At 46.6% G+C, this 22,115-nt stretch overlaps 1 protein-coding gene across 1 annotated transcript in view; it reads left to right on the top strand.

The window, feature by feature from the left end:
- The window catches only part of LRRC32 (leucine rich repeat containing 32), a 31,014-nt gene extending 10,609 nt beyond the window's left edge, over positions 1-20,405 (top strand). Inside the window, exons 2-3 of the mRNA XM_084842444.1 lie at positions 2,552-2,642; positions 16,372-20,405. Coding sequence (XP_084698570.1) covers positions 2,552-2,642; positions 16,372-18,303 — 2,023 coding nt within the window. The 3' untranslated portion in view covers positions 18,304-20,405. The remainder of the gene's footprint in view (positions 1-2,551; positions 2,643-16,371) is intronic.
- The last annotated feature ends 1,710 nt before the right edge of the window (positions 20,406-22,115 follow it).

Genomic DNA, 22,115 nt, shown 5'->3' with positions numbered 1-22,115 from the left:
CAACCCCCCACCCCTCACCCTACCCTAATCCTTTGAGGTTTCTTGCCATTCACTCTTTGGCTCCTTTGAAAAGTTCTTCAGGAATGCATTTAGCAGACACAGAAAAGGTAAAGTAAATACACACACTGACTGATCCCTGCTGAGTCAAACAATAACACTGATAAGTTGCCCATCCTCCAATAGCATCATTAGCTGATCAGGAAAGGGGTCCTTTTCTTTCTTTCTTTCTTTCTTTCTTTCTTTCTTAACATAGTTGCCTGAAACCTGCCCTAAACCGCCAGGCTCTGCCTCCTGGCTCCAGCACCATCAATTGGACCTAGAGAGCTTTGGTCACAGGTTGCTCTGAAGAATCAGGTGTTTGAATTCAAAGAACTGGCAAGGCTACTCCTCAGGAGTAATGGGGGCTCTGATCCTTACTTAAACCGCTCAGTTTATCCAAGGAGAGAGCTCTGTTCTTTGGAGAGGGTGATATGTGCCTCATCTTTAACGTCTTTAACAGGGTAGGCATTAGGGCCCAGTGAACAGGGCTTGAATATTTTGCATAATTTATTCCACTGGTGCTAGTAATGGGGCAGGGCAATGAATTATGCAAAGCACTGAGTCCTTGCCCCTTGACCCCTGGAAATCTAGTGTTCAGCCCCACTCAGCTTTTCATATTTCATTAGCCACACATAGTTTGAGAGCCATTGTGGCCTAGTGGTTAGAGCAGTGGTAGGAAGGAACCTGGTGCCCTCCAGATGTTTTGGACCACCGCTCCTATAAACCCCAGCCAGCACAGAAATGGTCAAGGATTATGGGCTTATGGCAGCTGTAGTCCAAAATACCCAGGGGGCACCAGGTTTTCCTAACCCTGGCAAGCTAGCTGTAGGAAGAACTGGGTGTAAAGTCCACCCAGCCATAAATCTCACTGGATGGCCTCAGGCTGGCCAGCCATCTGCCCTTCTTCAGCCAAACCCATCTCACAGGGTTGTTGTGAAGATTAACAGGACAGAGGGAGAGCCAACTGTGCCACCCTGAACTCTTTGGGAGTGCGGGTGGGGAAGGATGGAATAAAAAAACAGCTTAGGGCCAGGTTATCTGAAGGATTGCCTCCTCCCATATGTGCCTGCACAGACCCTAGGATCATCCTCAAGGAACCCTTCTCTGTGAGCCCCTGCCAAAGGAAGTGAGGTGGGTGGCTACCAGGAAGAGGGCCTTTTCTGCTGTGGCACCCTGCCTGGGGAATGAGCTCCCTAAAGACGTTTGCCTGGTGCCTACTTTGCACTCCTTCCGGTGCCAGTTGAAGAACTTTTTATTCTCCCAGTATTTTAGCATTTTAGCTTCCTAGTCCTTTGGCTCTGGTGTTTTAAATTTGTATTTAAAAATCTCTGCATTGCTGCTAGGTTTTATTCTGATTGTACTGTTATATTGTGGCTTTAAGCTTTCATATTTTATATTGTTTTATCCTGCGCTTTGTGGTTTTAATTTCTGTGAACTGCCCAGAGAGCTTTGCCTATTGGGTAGTATAGAAGTGAAATAAGTAAGTAAGTAAATAAATCAAAAGACACACTAAGTATATTTTCAAGGTCAGGAACGACCCGCTTTTTTATAAGATGAAAATGTAGGGTGAAATTCGCAGTCTAAGGGCCATCACAGCTGGTTCTTCACTCAGAGTGTGAACTTGGTTATACAGCTTGAGATATAGATGTCCATACCAGCAAGCTGAATGCAAGATCAGTAAGGGTGCAGTCCTATGCATGTTTAGACAGGAAAAAGTCCTACAATTCCCAGCATGCCCTGGCCAGCTTGGCTGGCCGGGGCATGCTGGGAGTCGTACAACTTTTTTTTGCACCCTAAGTTGCTTCTCATGCCAAGAAGCTCTGTCAGCAATCAGTCTAACCCAGCCTTCCCCAACCTGGCACTTTCCAGATGTTTTTGACTACAATGCCTATCATTCCTGACCACTGGTTATGCTGGCTGGGACAGATGGGAATTGTCCAAAATATCTGGAGGGCACCAGATTGGGGAGGTCTGGTCTAACTCCATCTCTCCTGCATTTGGAGGGATATATGCCTTTAATTTTTTTTTTTTAGTAGCACACTTCTGTATACATGCACCCTTCTCCTTATAGAAATGTGCCACGTATATATTTAAAAAGCAGTTGCGCAACTATTCTAGAGACTGGGGATATCCCAGGTACTTGCAAACAGGAGCGCATCAAAGCTAGCTTTCTCCCAGTTTGTACTGAACTATGCTGAAAACCTGCAGAACCATTTCTTCTGTTCCCACAACTCAGGCAGGAGAGAAAAGGGGATACTGGCTGGAGAGTAGCAACAACTCCACCTTTCTTAGCACACCATAGTTACCTTCATCTTCTGATTCTCAGGTTAATGAGTTCTGAATCCAGGACCAGTTTCTGCAACAGGATGCTGAAAAATCACAGAACTGTGGAATACACGCAGTCCTAAGTATGCATTTATCCTCACCCACAGGTCTGTCTCTTATGCTGCCTATCGACTCCATGATCGTCTGGTTTGATCTCTAACTCTGATTCCTTTCTCCCATTCTACAGAGCCATGAAATTCAACCTCTTACTCTTCTTGGCGGTGCTCAATGGTGGAATCTCAACCTATCGGCCCATGGAAGTGTCGCCCTGTGAAATGGTAAAAGCTTTGGCAAAGGAAAACATTTATTTCTCAAAACCACAACCTGGGTTAGATCGACGCGAATGCTTTTTATCGGTATCGAAGTGCTCTGATAACCGTTGGGGCACCGTACGAACCCCGTGTACCGCTTTTCTAGAATTATTTCCCGCTTTTTACTCTGTATTATCCAAAATATGGCAACAGATGCCATTGTGTGCACTGCGAGATATAAATGTGCAAGGGGGATATAGCGTCACCATGATGGGATCGTATCAATACAACATGAGGTGTAGATCTGGCCCAGGACTGTGTGTATTCCACATTTTTGCAGAAGTGCAGGAAAATTTTTGATTAACCCAGCATCTGAAGAGTGCCAGGTTTCCCCTCAGTTCTGTTCTTAGCTGTCCAAGTACTAGTCCCTTTTCATTTCTTGCTATTACAGGCTGTTCTATTTTATTTTTGTTAAGGCCCTGAAATAACATCAGATTTGTGCAATTAGAGCTATATACCAGCGTGTAGAACCTTAGGCTGGGGGCCATATCCTGCCCAATTGAGATCCCCATCCAGCCCTCTGGGGTTCCTCAGATGTCCCCGCCCCTTCCCTGGCCCCACCCCTTTCCCCATCCACCAATCATAGAATCATAGAATAGTAGGGTTTGAAGGGGCCTACAAGGCCATCAAGTCCAACCCCTGCTCAGTGCAGGAATCCAAGTCAGAGCATCCCTGACAGATGGCTGTCCAGCGTCGTCTTGAGTGCCTCCAGTATGGGAGAGCCCACCACCTCCCTGGGTAATTGGTACCACTGTCGTATTGCCCTAACGGTCAGGAAGTTTTTCCTCATGTTCAGCCGGAATCTGGCTTCCTGTAACTTGAGCCCATGATTCCATGTTCTGCTCACTGGGATGATCGAGAAGAGATCCTGGCCTTCCTCTCTGTGACAACCTTTCAGGTACTTGAAGAGCGCTATCTTATCTCCCCTCAATCTTCTCTTCTCCAGGCTAAACATGCCCAGTTCTTTCCATCTCTCCTCATAGGGCTTCGTTTCCAGTCCCCTGATCATCTTTGCTGCCCTCCTCTGAACCCTCTCCAGCTTGTCTGCATCCTTCTTAAAATGTGGAGCCCAGAACTGCACACACTACTCCAGATGAGGCCTAACCAGTGCTGAGTAGAGGGGAACTAGTACTTCCTGGGATTTGGAAGCTATGCTTCTATTAATACAGCCCAAAATAGCATTTGCCTTTTTTGCAGCCACATCACATTGTTGGCTCATATTCAGCTTGTGATTGACAAAAATTCCAAGATCCTTCTCGCTTGTAGTGTTGTTGATCCACGTATTCCCCATCTTGTAACTGTGCATTTGGTTTCTTTTTCCTAGGTGCAGAACTTGGCATTTATCCCTGTTAAATGTCATTCTGTTGTTTTCTGCCCAGCGCTCCAGTCTGTCAAGATCACTTTGAATTTTGTTCCTGTCTTCCAAAGTATTAGCTATCCCGCCCAATTTTGTGTCATCATTTGGTGGTTTCTCGGTTTTTGTGGAGTTTTCCCCTATTCTAAAAAGTTGAAATGCCTCAGGCTTAGTTACCAGCAGTTAGAGCTTGAGGGTATGTAAAATATGCTCGTGCGCTTCGCGTTTTTGGCCCCACACCTTTTGTCTTTGGCCCCACCTACCACGGCAACACAGCCCCCCAAATTGAATTCGGCCCTCAGTTTGGAAGATGTTCAACACCCCTGCTATACAGCCACACGCCTTGCAAAAAGAGTCAAACTATGTGTTGCACACCATCTCATTTAAGAAATCCTATAATCACAGGCATGAAACCCAACAGACCACATCTTTGCTGAAAGGTGGCATCAGGAGAAGGTGATTTTCAGAAGAGGAAGAGTGGTGGGGTTGCTTAAAACTCTCTCTGCCCACCGTTTTTCTGCATTCAACAATGCCTGTTGATTGGTTAGTGCTCGGAGCCACCCATCTGGAAGCCCCCTTGAACGGAGGCCCTCCAGCTCACGCTCTTGGCCCTTCTGCTATACCAGCTTTCAAACTGAAAAGATAACAACATGCTGCTTTTCTAGGTACAGGGAGTCTTTCCTTCCTCAGGGACAGGGAGACTCCAGTGTTATATCACCCGTTGTCACCACCTGCACCCAGAAATGGTACAGTCCAGGAAATGCTGTACTCGCTTGATTATGTGTTGAGTATATGAACTGGCAGAGACATCACCTTGCCGACAAAGGTCCGTCTAATCAAAGCTATGGTTTTCCCAGTAGTAATGTATGGCTGTGAGAGCTGGACTATAAGGAAGGCTGAGCGCCAAAGAATCGATGCTTTCGAACTGTGGTGCTGGAGAAGACTCTTACGAGTCCCCTGGACTGCAAGGAGGTCAAATCGGTCCATCCTAAAGGAAATCAACCCTGAGTGCTCATTGGAAGGACAGAGACTGAAGCTGAAGCTCCAATATTTTGGCCACCTAATGCGAAGAGAAAACTCTCTGGAAAAGACCCTGATGCTGGGAAAGACTGAAGGCAAAAGGAGAAGGGGACGGCAGAGGATGAGATGGCTAGATAGCATCACCGATGCAATGAATATGAACTTGAGCACGCTCTGGGAGAGAGTGCAGGACAGGAAGGCCAGGCATGCTATGGTCCATGGGGTCACGAAGAGTCGGACATGACTTAACGACTGAACAACAACAACAACAAATATGAACTGGCCCTCCAGAAAACATGCTTGGAGCAAGCTATGTTGCCATTCCCATCCAGGGACATCTGATTTCGCTGCCTTCCTCCTGTCTGTGATCATCACCCGGACTTGTCTCCCAGACTACAAGGCCCACCAGATTCTTCGGGCCCCTTGGCTGGTTATGGTTGGTTAGCGTTTCATTCCAGGCCAAGTGATTCCAAAAGTCTTTGTGCAGGAATAAATTAAAGAGCAAAAAGCCAAGATAATCTTCAACCCAGTTCCCTCCCTCCCCTCTTTTCTTGATTACGGTACTCTGGGAGGACACGGGGAGGTCAGGAGATTCAAGTTTCGTTAAGCTGGGTTGTGTCTGAGCCAGAGAGGCAGCTGTAACATGAGGCAAGGAGAGGCAACCATCTCTGCTGGCCGGTCTTGAAATCACGCCAATGCTGTCCTGTTGCTCTTCTTGTATGGAGGAATGTCCTGGTGGATTGTGCCCCGTGTTGATTAGAGAGCGCAGGGCTGCACAGAGTTGTCTTCGATTAGCCTGGCTTGGCACACTAGCCCCGCTCTCTGGCATCCTCTTCTCTTGACAAGGAATCTACACGGTGCTCATTGCCAGATGGCTGCATTCCAGGGTTTTCTGTGTTGGCCTTTGTTTTTTCAGACCAGATTTGTAGCAATTTGTGGGAGGAGGAATACATTACTAGTGCCAACCTATGGGCAGTTGTTGTTACTGAGGCATTTGAAGAGGCTTTAATCCAAAGCTTCCTGTTTGCAGGTTCATCATATCGCTTCCTATATTGCTATTGCACTAAAAAAGAAAGAAAAGAATGGAAGAAGCCAGTCATTTCACAGACACAGACACAGCAGAATGTAAGCTGACTAATTCAGGGGGCAATTCAGGGGCAATTCATTGCTAATCCCCCAGCTAGTTCTCGGTGGCACCTCCTTTTAATCCTGCTTCCTGCTACTTGTGGAAAAGCAGTGCCTCATCAGCTCTAAAGGGCCCAAGAGTGGAAGCAACTGAGACCGTTGTGACCCTGTCTTCACAGTCAGCAAGCCAAGTCTCTCAGGGATCTGCCACTTTGATGCGGACTCTCTGTTGTCTGGGCTGTTAATGACACGCCATTCATCTCGAGATGTACACACATCTTGCATTACTCACAGCCACAAGTGAGCTGGACGTTGCTCAGCCTCTTCAAAATGGCTCTGCCCATTTTCGTTCACTCCAAACGCCTGCTTCATAACGGATGTTTTGGGGAGGGTTTCCCCAAAGAGCAGTCCTTCTGATGAACTCTTGCTCGGTTCACAGGAATAAGGATTCGTGCGGCCGCGTCACCTTCCTCTCTCCTCATCCATTCTAAAAGCCACACTTGGGGAAGTCAGGAAGGCTGTTGACAGATTCCACGAGATCATGTTTCACGCTGCACATTTCCCCAAGCCCCAGCTTCTTTGTGAGAACAGTGTATGGGTACTGTTTGCACAAAACTGTTTGTTTACACTTTGAGCAGCTGGAAAGCAAGAAATGCTGGTCCCCAGGCGAAACTGGTCTCCAGGCAACATCAGGCAAATTCCCCAGGACCTTAGAGCAGGGATGGGGAACCTCTGCGCCATGGGCCAATTTGGCCTACCAGGCTGCCCATCCAGCCCTCAAGGCCAGTGATGACTCCAGGTTTCGGGGGGCCCTTGGGCAAGGCACCCTCGGTGGGCCCCCTCCTCACTGAGTCCACCTTCTCACTGCCATTGTCCCCAGCTGCTCTTGCTACTCTTCCTTGCTTGCTTGCTTGGCAGGCAGAGAACAGGGAGCAAGCAGGCCGTGGCATCTCCTGCTCCCCCTTCTCACCACCGCCATTGCCTGGGCCAGAGCGAGAGGCAGGGGAACAAGCAGGTTGCAGCAGGGAAGGGGAGCAGCAGCTCCAGGGGGCTCTTGTCCGTGGGTCCCTGCTGGGGTGTGGCAGGGCCGGATTAAGACATGCTGAGGCCCTAAGCCACATCAAGATTCAGAGGCCCCCTTCCGTAAAAATAATGAGCAAAAAGTGTATGACATTATAATAGGAAGGGGGCCGCGGTGGCTTAGTGGTTAAGACACTGAACTGCAGACTGGAAGGTCAGCAGGTCAGCAGTTCGAGACCCGAGTGCTGCTTGACGGAGTGAGCTCCCGTCTTCAGTCCCAGCTTCTGCCAGCCTAGCAGTTCGAAAGCAAGAAATTGCAAGTAGATAAATAGGTACCGCCTCGGCAGGAAAGGTAACAGCATTCCGTGCACCTGGGTGTTCAGTCACGCCGGCCACATGACCACGGAAGCGTCTTCGGACAGCGCTGGCTCTACGGCTTAGAAACAGGGATGAGCACCGCACCCTAGAGTCAGACACGACTGGTTGGGGACACCTTTACCTTTACCGAAAGGGCACCACCCAGCATTAACAAGAATGGCAGAAGCGGCTTTACAACTCTTCCTGTGCACCGTCCAGTCTCCCCCTCCCCCGCTCTGAAGTGCCCTGGCTAAACAGGCCAGACAGGCCGCTTAACAAGATCAGCCTCGGATGGCCTTCTCTCTGTCCCATCAGCCAGGACAGCTAGACTGGTGGGGACGAGGGAGAGGGCCTTTTCTGTGGTGGCCCCCACTCAGTGGAACTCCCTCCCTAGGGAACTCCGTCATGCCCCCTCTTTAATGAGCTTCCGCCGTGGATTAAAAACGTGATTGTTCAGGCAGGCATTTGGGGTGGGTTAGGGTATTTTAGAAAATGTTTTTATGGTAGAATTTTATTGTTTTAAACTGTTTTATTGTATGTCGTACATCACCCAGAGTGGCTGGGTGACCAGCCAGATGGGCGATTAATAAATGTAATAATAAATCAATATGCTTGTAGTTAAACAGTGTTAGAAAGCCTTCTCTGAAGATGCATATCAAAGCACCAGTAAAGTACGGGCGCAATCCTATGGCTGCTAGACAGCAGCTAGGTGGCCATGGGATTTTTTGTTTTCTGGGAACCGAGCTCGGAGCCAGCGGTCCGCGGTCAGTTCCCAGAAAACCACCTCCCCTCCCCCACGGCCTCATAGATGGCAGAGTTCGTCCCCAGCTCCACGCTCGTAAGAGCAGTGCAGAGCAGCCAAAAAATTCCTGGGGGCAGGGAGAGAATGGCGGAAGCGGCTTTACAACTCTTCCTGTGCACCGTCCAGTCTCCCCCTCCCCCGCTCTGAAGTGCCCTGGCTAAACAGCCAAAGTCGTCTGTCTAGCTGCAAATGCAGGGTGGACAGAGCGCGGAGAAGATCTGAGTTTGGAGGTGGCTGACTATCCCCATAGGATTGCACCCTAAGTTGATCTGAACTTCTTTTCAGCTGGCTCTGCTTTGTGCTTATTGCCTCCGAACCGAAATGCTGTGTTGCCATGCTTTCTATATATAAGGCAACTCTGCTTTATAGAGTCACGCCAGACTTTCCAACATATTTAAGCCAAAGCGATTTCATCTGAGTCATCTTTGTTGTTTATTCGTTCAGTCACTTCCAACTCTTCGTGACTTCATGGACCAGCCCACGCCAGAGCTTCCTGTCGGCCGTTGTCACCCCCAGCTCCCTCAAGGTCGAGTCCGTCACCTCCAGAATATCATCCATCCATCTTGCCCTTGGTTGGCCCCTCTTCCTTTTGCCTTCCATTTTCCCTAGCATCAGCACCTTCTCCAGGGTATCCTGTCTTCTCATGATGTGGCCAAAGTACTTCAGTTTTGCCTTTAATATCCTTCCCTCAAGTGAGCAGTCTGGCTTTATTTCCTGGAGGATGGACTGGTTTGATCTTCTTGCAGTCCAAGGCACTCTCAGAATTTTCCTCCAGCACCACAGGTCAAAAGCAACTATCTTCCTTCGCTCAGCCTTCCTTATGGTCCAGCTCTCGCAGCTATAGGTTACTACGGGGAAGACCATTGCTTTAACTATGTGGACCTTTGTTGTCAGTGTGATGTCTCTGCTCTTCACTATTTTATCCAGATTTGTCATTGCTGTCCTCCCAAGAAGTAAACGTCTTCTGATTTCCTGGCTGCAGTCAGCGTCTGCAGTAATCTTTGCGCCTAGAAAGACAAAGTCTGTCACTGCCTCCACGTTTTCTCCCTCTATTTGCCAGTTCTCAATCAAGCTGGTTGCCATAATCTTGGGTTTTTTGAGATTTAACTGCAACCCAGCTTTTGCACTTTCTTCTTTCACCCTCGTCATGAGGTTCCTCAGCACCTCCTCGCTTTCAGCCATCAAAGTGGTATCATCTGCATATCAGAGATTGTTAATGTTTCTTCCAGCGATTTTAACTCCAGCCTTGGCTTCATCAAGCCCAGCACGTCACATGGTGTGTTCTGCATACAGGTTGAATAGGTAGGGTGAGAGTATACAACCCTGCCGTACTCCTTTCCCAATCTTAAACCAGTCCGTTGTTCCGTGGTCTGTTCTTACCATTGCTACTTGGTCGTTATACAGATTCCTCAGGAGGCAGACAAGATGACTTGGTATCCCCATACCACCAAGAACTTGCCACAGTTTGTTATGATCCACACAGTCAAAGGCTTTAGAATAGTCAATAAAACAGAAATAGATGTTTTTCTGAACCTCCCTGGCTTTCTCCATTATCCAGCGGATATTGGCAATTTGGTCTCTAGTTCCTCTGCCTTTTCTAAACCCAGCTTGTACATCTGGCAATTCTCATTCCATGAATTGCTGGAGTCTCCCTTGCAAGATCTTGAACATTACCTTACTGGCATGTGAAATAAGTGCCACTGTTCGATAGTTTGAACATTCTTTGGTGCTTCCTTTTTTTGGTATGGGGATATAAGTTGATTTTTTCCAATCTGTTGGCCATTCTTGTGTTTTCCAAATTTGCTGGCATATGACATGCATCACCTTGACAGCATCATCTTGCAAGATTTTAAACAGTTCAGTTGGGATACCCTCATCTCCTGCTGCCTTGTTATTAGCAATGCTTCTTAAGGCCCATTCCACCTCACTCTTCAGGATGTCTGGCTCTAGCTCACTGACTACACCATCAAATCTATCCCCAATATTATTATCCTTCCTATACAGATCTTCCATATATTCTTGCCACCTTTTCTTGATCGCTTCTGTTAGGTCCTTGCCATCTTTGTTTTTGATCATACCCATTTTTGCCTGGAATTTATCTCCGATGTTTCTAATTTTCTGGAAGAGGTCTCTTGTCCTTTCTATTCTATTATCTTCTTCCACTTCCGCGCATTGCTTGTTTAAAAATAATTCCTTATCTCTTCTGGCTAACCTCTGGAATTTTGCATTTAATTGGACATATCTCCCCCTATCACTGTTGCCTTTTGCTTTCCTTCTTTCTTGGGCTGCTTCCAGTGTCTCAGCAGACAGCCATCTTGCCTTCTTGGCTTTCTTTTTCTTTGGGACATTTTTTGTTGCTGCCTCCTGAACAATGTTGCAAACTTCTGTCCATAGTTCTTCCGGGACCCTATCTACTAAATCTAGTCCCTTAAATCTATTCTTCACCTCCACTGCATATTCATGAGGAATATTAGTGAGCTCATATCTGACTGATCTGTGGGTCTTCCCTGTTCTCTTGAGTCTGATTCTAAATTGTGCAATAAGAAGCTCGTGATCTGAACTACAATCAGCTCCAGGTCTTGTTTTTACCGACTGCATAGATGTCCGCCACCTTTGGCTACAAAGGAAGTAGTCAATCTGATTTCGGTGTCGACCGTCTGGTGAAGTCCATGTATAAAGTCGTCTCTTAGGTTGTTGGAAGAAAGTGTTTGTTATGCACAGTGAGTTGTCTTGGCAAAATTCTATCAGCCTATGTCCTGCTTCATTTTGTTCTCCCAGACCATGCTTGCCTGTAATTCCAGGTGTCGTTTGACTACCCACCTTAGCATTCCAGTCTCCTGTAATGAAAATAACATCTTTGTTTGGCGTACTATCCAGTAGGTGCTGCAGATCCTCATAGAACTGATCTACTTCTGCTTTTTCAGCATCTGTGGTTGGGGCGTATATTTGGATCACTGTGATGTTAAATGGCTTACCCTGAATTTGAATTGAGATCATTCTGTCATTTTTTGGATTGTATCCAAGCACTGCTTTAGCCACTTTATTATTAATTATGAAGGCTACTCCATTTCTTCTGTGGTCCTCTTGTCCACAGTAGTAGATCTGGTGGTCATTTGATGTGAAATGGCCCATTCCAGTCCATTTCAGTTCACTGACACCCAAAATGTCTATATTTAATCTTGACATCTCCCCAGTAACCACATCCAATTTGCCCTGGCTCATAGATCTTACATTCCAGGTTCCTATGATGTGTTAATCTTTAGAATATCGGATTCGTCGTTCACCACCAGCACCATCGGCTGCTAGCCGTCCTTTCGGCTTTGAGCTAGCTGCATCATCACATCTGGGGCTAGTTGAACTTATCCTCTGTTCCTCCCCAGTAGCATTTTGACCGTCTTCCGACCTGGGAGTCCCAACTTCCGATGGTATACCGACATATCTCTGGTTGTACTGATCCATTTATTTATTTATTTCATTTCTATACCGCCCAATAGCTGAAGCTCTCTCATTTAGTTTTCATGGCAAGAATACTGGGGTGGGTTGCCGTTTCCTTCCCCAGGGATCGTATTTAGTCTGACCTCTCTGCCATGACCTTCCCGTCTTGGGTGTCCCTTCACGGTTTAGCTCATGACGTCATTGAGGTGTTCAAGCTTCAGCACCATGATGAGGTAACGATCTCCTTTGCTGAAGCTGAGTCATCTTACATCTTAGTAATCTCCAACACATTTAGAGGCCCTAAGCCATGGCTTACTTGGCTTCTGCCTAAATCGGGCACTGGGGTGTGAGCTCTCGGCAGGTGCTGGATCACACCTACCCTTGGTGGAGGCCCTGCTCAGGCCTCAGATGAGGCCCCTTGGCTGACAAGGCTTGGGGGAGAAGGCAGGAGAGTAATCTCTGCTGTAATCTCTGATCTGGAGATCTGCAAATTAATGATGATGATGACAACCCAACCTGATTGTTGTTGACCTGGGAAGCAGAAAACTAATCGCAGTCCGTGCTGTTGCATGCAGAAAGTTCTAGGTTCAAGCCTGACCATCTCCAATTAAAAAGCACCTTGCCAGGTGGAGGGCTGAGACAATGGGGACTAGGCACCAGTCGGAGGGAACATGCAGGATCTTTAGTGGCAAGGGGAGCCTTCTTCAACCTGTTGAGCTTGCGATGTATTGGACTGCAACTCCCACTATCCTCAGCCAGCATGGCCATGTCCAACACATCTGGAGCTCAAGAGACTGAGGAAGGCCAGCTGGGCCAATGGTTGGACTCACTTTAAGGCAGCTTCCTACTTTGAAGACAGATGTGACATTTTAAGAACAGCAGAGGTGGTTTCATAGCACCACTGCTGCATTGTCAACATACACTTATAGCATTAGTTATAGAAAAATAGGTTCAGTCAGATTTTAGAGCAGTTTTAGCTTGAATGGTGAAGACCAGCCACGGAGGGTGCCTATTGGGTAGTACCTCTGACGCCAACCACACACCACCCTGCTCTGTGGAATAGTTTTGGAACTTTTCAAAAATGCTTGCAGTTTTATTTGAAGTTTTAAATTTTTTATTTATGGCAAGTTGAAAGATAGCCAGGGATATTAATAAATGCACAGCTACCACTTTAACAAGGAAAGAGAAAAATGGTTGGCTCACCTGAAAATAGAGGGGCAAGACTGAAGGCTACTTGGTAACATAAATAATATTGCAGGTGAAGATCTCTCTGGGCCAGAGGAGACATGATGCTAAACACAGCACTTAAACCTGTAATTACAATCATCGTAGCAGGTGTGTGTGTGTGTGTGTGTGTGTGTGCGATTTTTGTTGGGATGGTGGCATGTAGGCAGGGTTAACACTTTCCTCCCCCCACCCACCCCCAGTCCTGACAAAAACTGCCTTTCCCATGGCTTTCATTTGCCTTGGAAGGCAAGCTCCCATACGCACCAATGGAAGCTTGCCTTCAGGGGATAATGGCAAATTACACACACACACACACACACACACACACACACAACACACTTGCCTGCCACTGGTTTTTAACTTTAAGTGATGTGTTTAGCATCATGTCTACATTAGCCTTCTGTTCCTGTTCTCACAATCCCAGGTCTTTCTTCAGCCCCAGCAAGCTGTTTGGTCGACCCTTCTCATGCACGACACCCCCTTGGAAAAGGTTCAAAGTCAGTGATCACTTTGGAAGTGCAGGCACTCATCATGACAGTTTCCACAGCCACACCCCCATGGGGATTCCAAAAACTCAGGCAGCTGTGTTGATCCACATCAACAAACCCGCTCTAGCACCTTTCACCTCCACCAGGAACAGGTCTTTTGTAAAGCCAGTGGGTCTTAACTGCCCATTCAAGACCAAGCCGCCCCCAAAGACTTTGCATTGCAACAGGGAACAATATGTTGTTGCTGGGAAAATTCATTTCCTCCCAGCTACTGTGAAGATTGCAGGTAAGCAAGGGTGGACGCTTATGAATCATCAAAAAAGGCAAAATGCTTCACCAAAAAGAGGACAAGAGAGGACACCAATTTGCATAAAATGTGCACATGCTAATTTACATGTAGAGATGCACATTTAGACATGATGATTATAATTTAAATAGAAATACAGGACATCCCATAGGGGGGAAGACTGACCATGTGACCTGTGTACCTACCTGTTCGTTCCACCCTTCAGGGGCAAACTGTGGATGGGCAACTGTTCCTGTGGTTCATTATCTTTAAACTAGAATGGGATGGGGCAGCCCCTCAGGTAGAGGGTGGCCTTCTGGCAGCCCTTCAAACAGAGGACTGTCCTCTGTAAAAGACAGTCATGTAAATTCATGTAAAAGACAACATGGCCACCCTAGCTCAGAGGGAACGGGGAATTCTGAGGGGGTGGCAGAGGACATCAGTGTCCCTGTTAATAAATAAGGCATCCCAAGAGCCATGGCTCCGTTACACCACTGTTCGAAGTAGAATGACATGGCTACCTAGGGATGGAGAAGAATGTTGTTTCTGCTCGCAAGACATGCAAGGATGCCGTGTTTGCAAGGCTGAACGCTGGTGCAAGCAGGGAACATGTTCTCTGAAAATGTTCACAAATTCTCGAATGTGCGCTCACATTTGAAAATTGAGCAACACCCCCCCCCCCCCAAGCAACTTGCAAACTGCTCAACTTTAGAAATGTCCCATTTCACGCTTTAGTCTATGGGGGAACTTTGGACATTTGCATAAATTTGGACCTTTTGTGCCACTTTCTGGTTTGGTGGAGTTTGTTTTGCATAATTTCCCCATCCGCGCAAAATAAACAGTGATTGCGAACGAATGCAGGAAATGAGCGAGACGAATGTCAACTAGGTGCTCAGAGAATCTGGGGGATGGTGAGCATTGCTTGTCCGCACGTCCCTATGGCTACCCATCCAAAGAACATGACTGAGTCGAAGAATCGGCCTTCTGGGGAGCTGCGGAGATTACATGGTTCTCTTGGCTGCTCCTGCGGGAGTCCATGTGAAGACCACATATCCTGTTTTCCTTTTGCATTCTTTCTTATTCCTTATGGGAATACTCTTAATAGAGCATGGCCACTGAGCCAAAAAGAAAAGGAGCTATATTAGATTTGTAAGAGCAAAAGGGAAGAGGAAGGGAGGCCCGGAAAACTTGGAAGACATTCAAAGGCATGTCTGGGCGGAAGGGAAAGGAGAGGGTCAAAGACACACACACCCCCCAACGAGGAAGTTGCTGCTGTCTGCAGAAGCTTCGTTTGGAAATTATTATGGGTCGGGGGCTCATTAAGGCCTCAAATAATAAGTGCAAGCAGCAAGGAAAGAAAATTCATAATGTTATTATGCTAGTTGCACATTTTGTATTCAGCTGACATTGTCAGGTTACCAATTTGGAACCTTCCTCCCTCAAGAGTCCTACATTTCTTGATTCCCACAAATTTGGGGGTTGGGATTTTGTGCCCTCTCCTCTTTCTCTCACAACAGCACTCCAAGCCGGGCAAGTTGGCCATGTGTCCTGCTTTATAGAGGACAGTCCTCTGTTTGAAGGGCTGTGTCCAATCCTAGTCTGGTTTATAGATAAAGAACCCTAAGAAAGAAGAGCAGGCCGGGGCCTCCAAGTTGCCCATCCACCATAACCTGGACAACAGACTGATCAGGCAAACAGGTCACAGGCTTCCCCACTGTGGTGAGATTCATTCATTTATTCATTACATTTCTATGCTGCCCAATAGCCAAAGCTTTCTGGGCAGTTTACAGAGATGAAAGCCCTAAAAATACAATACGATAGAAAACTGTTTGCATACAAAAACATAAAATGATTTTGCACAATCAACAATAAAAATGCCAGGATCTGTTAAAAAAATCTTATGATACAATGCCAAATGCCTGAGAGTAGAGGAATGTCTTGACCTGGCACCCAAAAGATGGAAATGTTGGTGCCAGGCAGACCTCACTGGGGAGGGCATTCCATAATCGGGGGGGGGCTACCACCGAGAAGGCTCTCTTCCCATGTTGCCACCCTCCAAGCCTCCCTTGGAGGAAGTACTTGGAGGACGGCCTCAGATGATGAGCACAGTGTATGGGTAGATTTATACCAGGAGAAAAGCATTGTGTTTCTATTTAAATTACAGTAATTACTTCTACATTTTCATCTATGTGTATAAATAAGCATATGCAAATGTTATGCAAATCAGTGTCCTCTTTTTGTATTCTTTTTGGTGACATCTAAGTGGCCATCCTAAACCCACTTCATGTTAGGTAAGAGAGTGGAGCAGCTGTCACATTCCTCATGGGTTCTCCTCGCCTCATGGGCTGCAGGGACTGTAGGCATCTCAGCTAGCCTTCTCGCCCACCCCAGTTTCCAACCACCCCTTCCATGGGAGTGGTGGTACTGCTGTGAGGAAGGGGCCAAAGCTCAGCGGTAGAGCACATGAGTTGCATACCAAAGGTTCCAGGCTCAGCCTCCAGTTAAAAGGATCTTCTTCCATGTCGTATCAGTCAAATGTCATAAGTATGACTCATTCTCTCTTTCTCTCTCCTTTCCTATAGAGAAACATGGAGGCGTTTTGTCACAGCAAAGACCTTCACCAGATACCTTCAGAGCTGCATCCAAATGTAGATAAAATTGATCTTTCCGAAAACAAGCTTCAAAACATCACTGATCACCCCCTGACCTTTTACAGCTCCCTCCGACATTTGGACCTAAGCTCCAATGGTATCAGGTTCATTAAGCCTGAGATCTTTGCCGGTATGAGGAGTTTGGAGGAGCTCAATTTAGCCAGCAACGAACTCTATCAGTTTGCTCAGGAGGACCTGTGGATTGGGCTACTACCACGAGTCAGGACACTCGACTTGTCTCGCAACCGGCTCTATAACAGGATGGCCGAACATTTCCTCCATGAAGCACCATCACTTCAGTATCTGTCATTGGCAGAGAACAGCATTATAGAAATATCACAAAGGACATTTCAGGGTTCTCCAGGTCTGGTCGAGGTGAACTTGCATAACAATATGATCATGGAGATCGAAGAAGGAGCCTTTGAGGCTTTGTTGCATCTCTCCACGCTCAATCTCTCCATGAACTCACTCACTTGTATCGTCGGTTTCAACCTAAAGCAGCTGCGGTTTCTTGACCTCAGCCGGAACAGCATCGAGACCTTCCATTCCATTCAGTCTGAGGAAGAGTTCAACTTGATTTGGTTGGACTTGAGTGAGAACAAGATGCTTCGGTTCCCGGTTCTTCTCCAACTAAACAAGCTAGCCTACTTGTATTTAACTAAGAATATCCTGCAGTTTGTTATGGTGGAATCTTCTCATGATGATATAGAGTATGGCTGGCAGGATGGACCTCTTAACCTTCTGGCTCAGGATCAAAAAAGCAATGCAAGTTCTCCCTCCCTGCCTGGGCTGTTACATTTGGACCTGAGTTATAATGAGATCAAATCCATCCCAAGAGAGTTCTTTGCTTCCATGTCTTCCCTTCAGTTTCTTAACCTTAGCAAAAATTGCCTCCAGACTTTTGCAGCAAGTTCTGAGCTGGGGTCACTGGCCATTCTTGACATCAGTTCTAACTCTTTGCAGAATCTGGAATTGGATGCAGACACCCTGGTCAACTTGCAGCAGTTCTACCTTCAAGACAACAGGCTCCAAGTGCTACGATCAGATATCTTTGCAAGCCTTCCGCGTCTCTGGCTGCTCAACCTCCGAAGCAACAATCTCAGTCTTTGCAGCTTGTATTCTGGGCTGGCAAGACAAAGGCTTGCGGCTGAGGAAAATGGCTGTGTCTCCTTCATTGACCTTCCAGAACTTCAGCATTTGTATCTGTCAGACAACAAGTTGAAGAGCCTTCCAATGTATGGTTTCTACAAAACTCAGCTCCTGACTTTGGATCTCTCAATGAACAGGGGGCTTCACATAGAGGACAAATCATTATCAGGTTTAGAACTGTCTCTTGAACATTTGGATTTACATGGCAACGGCATGAAAGCTCTCAATGTAAACTTTCCCCTTTTCTCTCACCTCAAATATCTCAATCTGTCAGACAATCAGCTTAGCTGGCTGGCTCCTTGGTTTGAGGACTGTTGTGCATTGGAAGTTCTGGATCTGCAGAATAACAGCTTCAGCAGTCTGAAGAGCAGCAAGATCCCAGCTTTGGAAAAAAAACTGCGGAACCTCTATCTGGTTGGGAACCCTCTCACTTGCTGTGGGAACGTTTGGCTCTCTCATATGATCCACAAAGCCACTGTGGAGATCCCCAACTTGGACCTAGTCAAATGCCAGCGTGCCAAGGCTTTTGGATATGAAGATGAAGAAATGAGTGTTAGCAACATCAAGCCAGAAGACTGCGAGAAAGAGGACCTCAAGAACACGAGCGTGCTGATTCTGCTAGCAGCAGTTATGGCTTTCTCGATGATTGTCATTGGAGTGGGTGTGTTTTGTTGCTATCGCAGGAACATGTTTGGACGTCACTATAAGGCGTAGACCAGGGCACATTCACAGGTACATTTTACATCATCCAGCCAGTCACCACCAGATGACTCACAGCCAAGTGTGCGAATGGACTCCACTGAAGAGCATTTAAGGAGACATGAACGTTCAGTCTTGTTCACTCTTGTTTACATGTGCAAGTCATCACTTGGGAGCAAGTGTGTGAGAAACTGCCCCAAGAATTTCGCTTGGGGCTCCTCAGCTAATGCGGATAAACCCAATAGGGTCTACCTCAGTGTTTCCCAAACTTTTGACAGCTGGGGTGCTGTTGTTGTTTTTGCTGGATTGAAATGGAAGGCACACCATTCACTTTTACTCAAAAACTACATTTTCCCTCAATCACCTCCCAGAACAGTTGACAGGCATTTTCCTTGCAACTCCAGGATACCCTAGTTAACATAAGAACATAAGAAGAGCCATGCTGGATCAGACAAAGGGTCCATCTAGCCCAGCATTCTGTTCAAACAGTGGCCAACCAGCTGTTGACCAGGAAACCACAGGCAGGAACCGAGTGCAACAGCACCCTCCCGCTCATGTTTCCCAGCAACTGGTGTACATGGGCATACTGCCTCTGATATTAACATTGCCTCCTGACTTCATGTGCTCCTGGATACCCTAGTTAATGTGGCCACCTGGCTTCCTGTCCTCCAGGATACCCTAGTTAACGTTGCCTCCTGGCTTCCTGTCCTTCCCATTGCTCAGCTAGATAGGGCTGGGTTGGTGTCTTCTGAGCAAGGATCACACCTCTGTGATTCTCCTGGAGCTGTAACGCAGGCTTCACAGGAAATCCCAGTTCACCATTATCCCCTTCCCTGAGATGCTGTCACTGCCCGTATATTGGCAGAGAGGAAGGATCAATGCTGTATGCCCCCCCTCTTGCACTAGGGGGTGACAACTAGTGGGTGCACTGATCATGCTGGCTTAACCGTTCAAGCCACATTACAACCTTGCTCATGATATACTGATCTGTCCTCCAAAACAGAGTTTGGGAGTCACCAGTCTAGCCGCCCGCCCCTACCCCTGTGGTTTGGTGACCACCAGGCCAATCCTATGGGTAAGAACTCTTTGTACTCAGTGGTAGAGCACAATGTCTCTAGCCGCTACATCTTTTTTATCTTTACTCTAGAGTAAACATCTGATCCATATCTTAAAAGCCCCCTCTCCTCACTGTAGAGTCCTGATCCAGACTTGGTCTCCTGCACCTCTACTAGATTGAAAAAAGAAAAAAAGACAACGCAGCTAGATACAGATTTAAAGTAATGTTGCACTAAGGTAGGGTGACTGCAGGATAAAAACCTCATCTGAAAGCATCTCAAGTCTCAGACAAAAAGAGGGCTTCCCTGCCATCTGTCACATGAGTTCCTTTAACTCAGGGGTGTTGAACCTCAGGTCCATGGGCCAAATTTGGCTCACATGGCGTCTCAACCGGCCCCCTGGAGGTTCCCAGAAGACCCCACCCCCTTCCCCTGGCTCCACCCCCTTTTCTGACCATCAACTGTTTGGTGGTTTCACAGCTTTTGCATGTTCTCTCTCTTCCCCCCCACCCCCTAAAAGGCTGAAATGTCTCTCTTAAGGCTTAAGGCAGGAAGAGCTTTAAGCTCAAATATGCTGGTATTGGGGGCATTTTAGCCTCCCCCGTTTTGTATTTGGCCTTGCCCCTTTTTGGGGTCAGCTCTGCCCACTGCTGGAATGCAGCCCCTGAGAGCTTCTCCGAAGTAAAATCTGAGGTTCCGCATCCCCGATTAAACTGAAGATGTTGAGGCCACAGGAGGGGAATTTCTGCATACAATGCATGTGCTATGGCAATGAGATATGGCTCTTTCCAGCTGGTTCATTTTAGCCCAGTATTGCATGCTCTGACTGGCAGCAACTCTCTGACATCAACAGCTGTGGCTAAATCCAACAATTCTGAGCATTTTACATTTAGATGCCTTAAGTGACCAAGTTAAGGGTTCAGAACAGATTCCTGCGTAATTTATCTTCAGAAAAGCTCTGTGAGGTAAGCTAGGCTGCGAAAAAGTAACTAGCCCAAAGATACTAGGTGCTGCCATATTCAAATTCAGTGTTCCATTTGCTTATTTATGGATCAAGCTCAAAATCACAACAAGAAAAAGAAAAAGAATCATGCATTTTCCAGCTTTCACTTAAGCAACACAAATCAAGTTTCTAGCCCTTAAGATTACAAAGAGAAGTTTGAATGAATTTGGTAGATACTATGAACGAGGCCTGGTGCATTACAGATGGATTCATGACCTATCTCACAGGGCTGTTGTGAAGGCCAGCACAATAAAGTTGGTAACACACTTTGTGAATTATTAAACATGCAGTGTAAATGTGAGGAAAATGTGTCATAGCAATGCACTGAGCAGGGGGTTGGACTCGATGGTCTTGTAGGCCCCTTCCAACCCTGTGATTCTATGAATCCAGGGCCATTTTCAAGGGTGCTGAATTTTGAACCACATTGTGTAAACTAGGCTTGAAGGAATTTGTTACAGCCGCCATGCACCAGCCCTTCAAAGCTCCACAGGATCTGAGCTGAGTGTTTATCAGGATGTGCAGCAAAAACAAATAAAGTAATTATCAAGTAATTAGAATTGTCTGTCCAGCAAAGCAAAAACTTAGCACCAGTGGAGATGTGGAACCGAACTTCAGTCTGTTCCATGGATGCATAATATCTGGGATTGGTATCCAGCTATTATTTCTCTGCGAACAGGATGTAGACTGATGGGGAAATGGCATATGGTATGAATTGTTCTTTTGGAAAGAAGGACAACAGCGGCCAAAAATGTTCTTGTTGCAATTAAAGAATAACTGCCAGTCAGACTATTTCCTCCTTATAATAACACCACTTAGCATTTTAGAGTATTCAGAGCACTTCACATGCTGTATCTTGATCATTCTTACAATACCACCCCAAAACAGACCAGTATTATTGTCCCCATTTTGCAGGTGGGAGGACAGAGGTTTACCTAAAATCATGTAGGGAGTTCATGATAGAAGAAATTTTTGAAAAGGGGCTTCCTCGTTCATAGCTCACTCACTTAAAGGCTACAATTTCAAGGGTCCCTCACCTTTTGGGGCTTGTGGGCACCATCACAAAATGGCTGCCATGGGTTGTGCCCATTCACAAAATGGCTGACATGGTGGGCAAGGCCAGTCATAGAACACAGATTTCACAGAAGGAAAACTGGTGAAGCTGAGAGACAAGGAGTTGAGTACAAGGAGCATGAATGCTCCTCAATACCAAAATAAAATAACATAAAATGAAATAAAATAATACAATCTTTGCACATAGAAAACAAACATGTGTGGAAGGAGGTTCTGGCTTAGTTGCCTCCCTGACATGCTAGTTTTTGATGTGTGGTGAAGCAAGGCTATATGGAGGAACAACCCATCATACCATCTCCCACCTGCAGTGGTAGCCCAGACACAGGTTTAGGCTGCAATCCTATACACATTTACATGGGAATAAGTTGTACTGAACTAAACAAGACTTAGGTAGACATGTAGAAATGTATCACAAGAAGCTGGTTCTTACAACCTTAGAGGTCTTGAAAGACTGTCTCCTCCCATATTAACCTCCCCACAATCTTGGGGTTGTGGTGGACAGCTTGATGAAAATGTCAGCCCAGTGTGCAGCTACTGCAAAAATGGCAAATTCCATGTTAGGCATAATTAGAGACGGAATTGAGAATGAAACTGCCAATGTCATACCGCCCTTATACAAATCTCTGGTGCGACCACACTTGGAATGCTGTGTACAGTTCTGGTTGCTGCAACTAAAAGAGATAGTAGAGTTGGAAAAA

The sequence above is a fragment of the Heloderma suspectum genome, chromosome 3 (assembly GCF_057233095.1).
Source record: "Heloderma suspectum isolate Gila_16-S chromosome 3, 16-S_ref, whole genome shotgun sequence".
In the NCBI taxonomy this organism is placed as follows: Eukaryota; Metazoa; Chordata; class Lepidosauria; order Squamata; family Helodermatidae; genus Heloderma; species Heloderma suspectum.
This window is presented reverse-complemented; position numbering and strand designations above follow the sequence as displayed.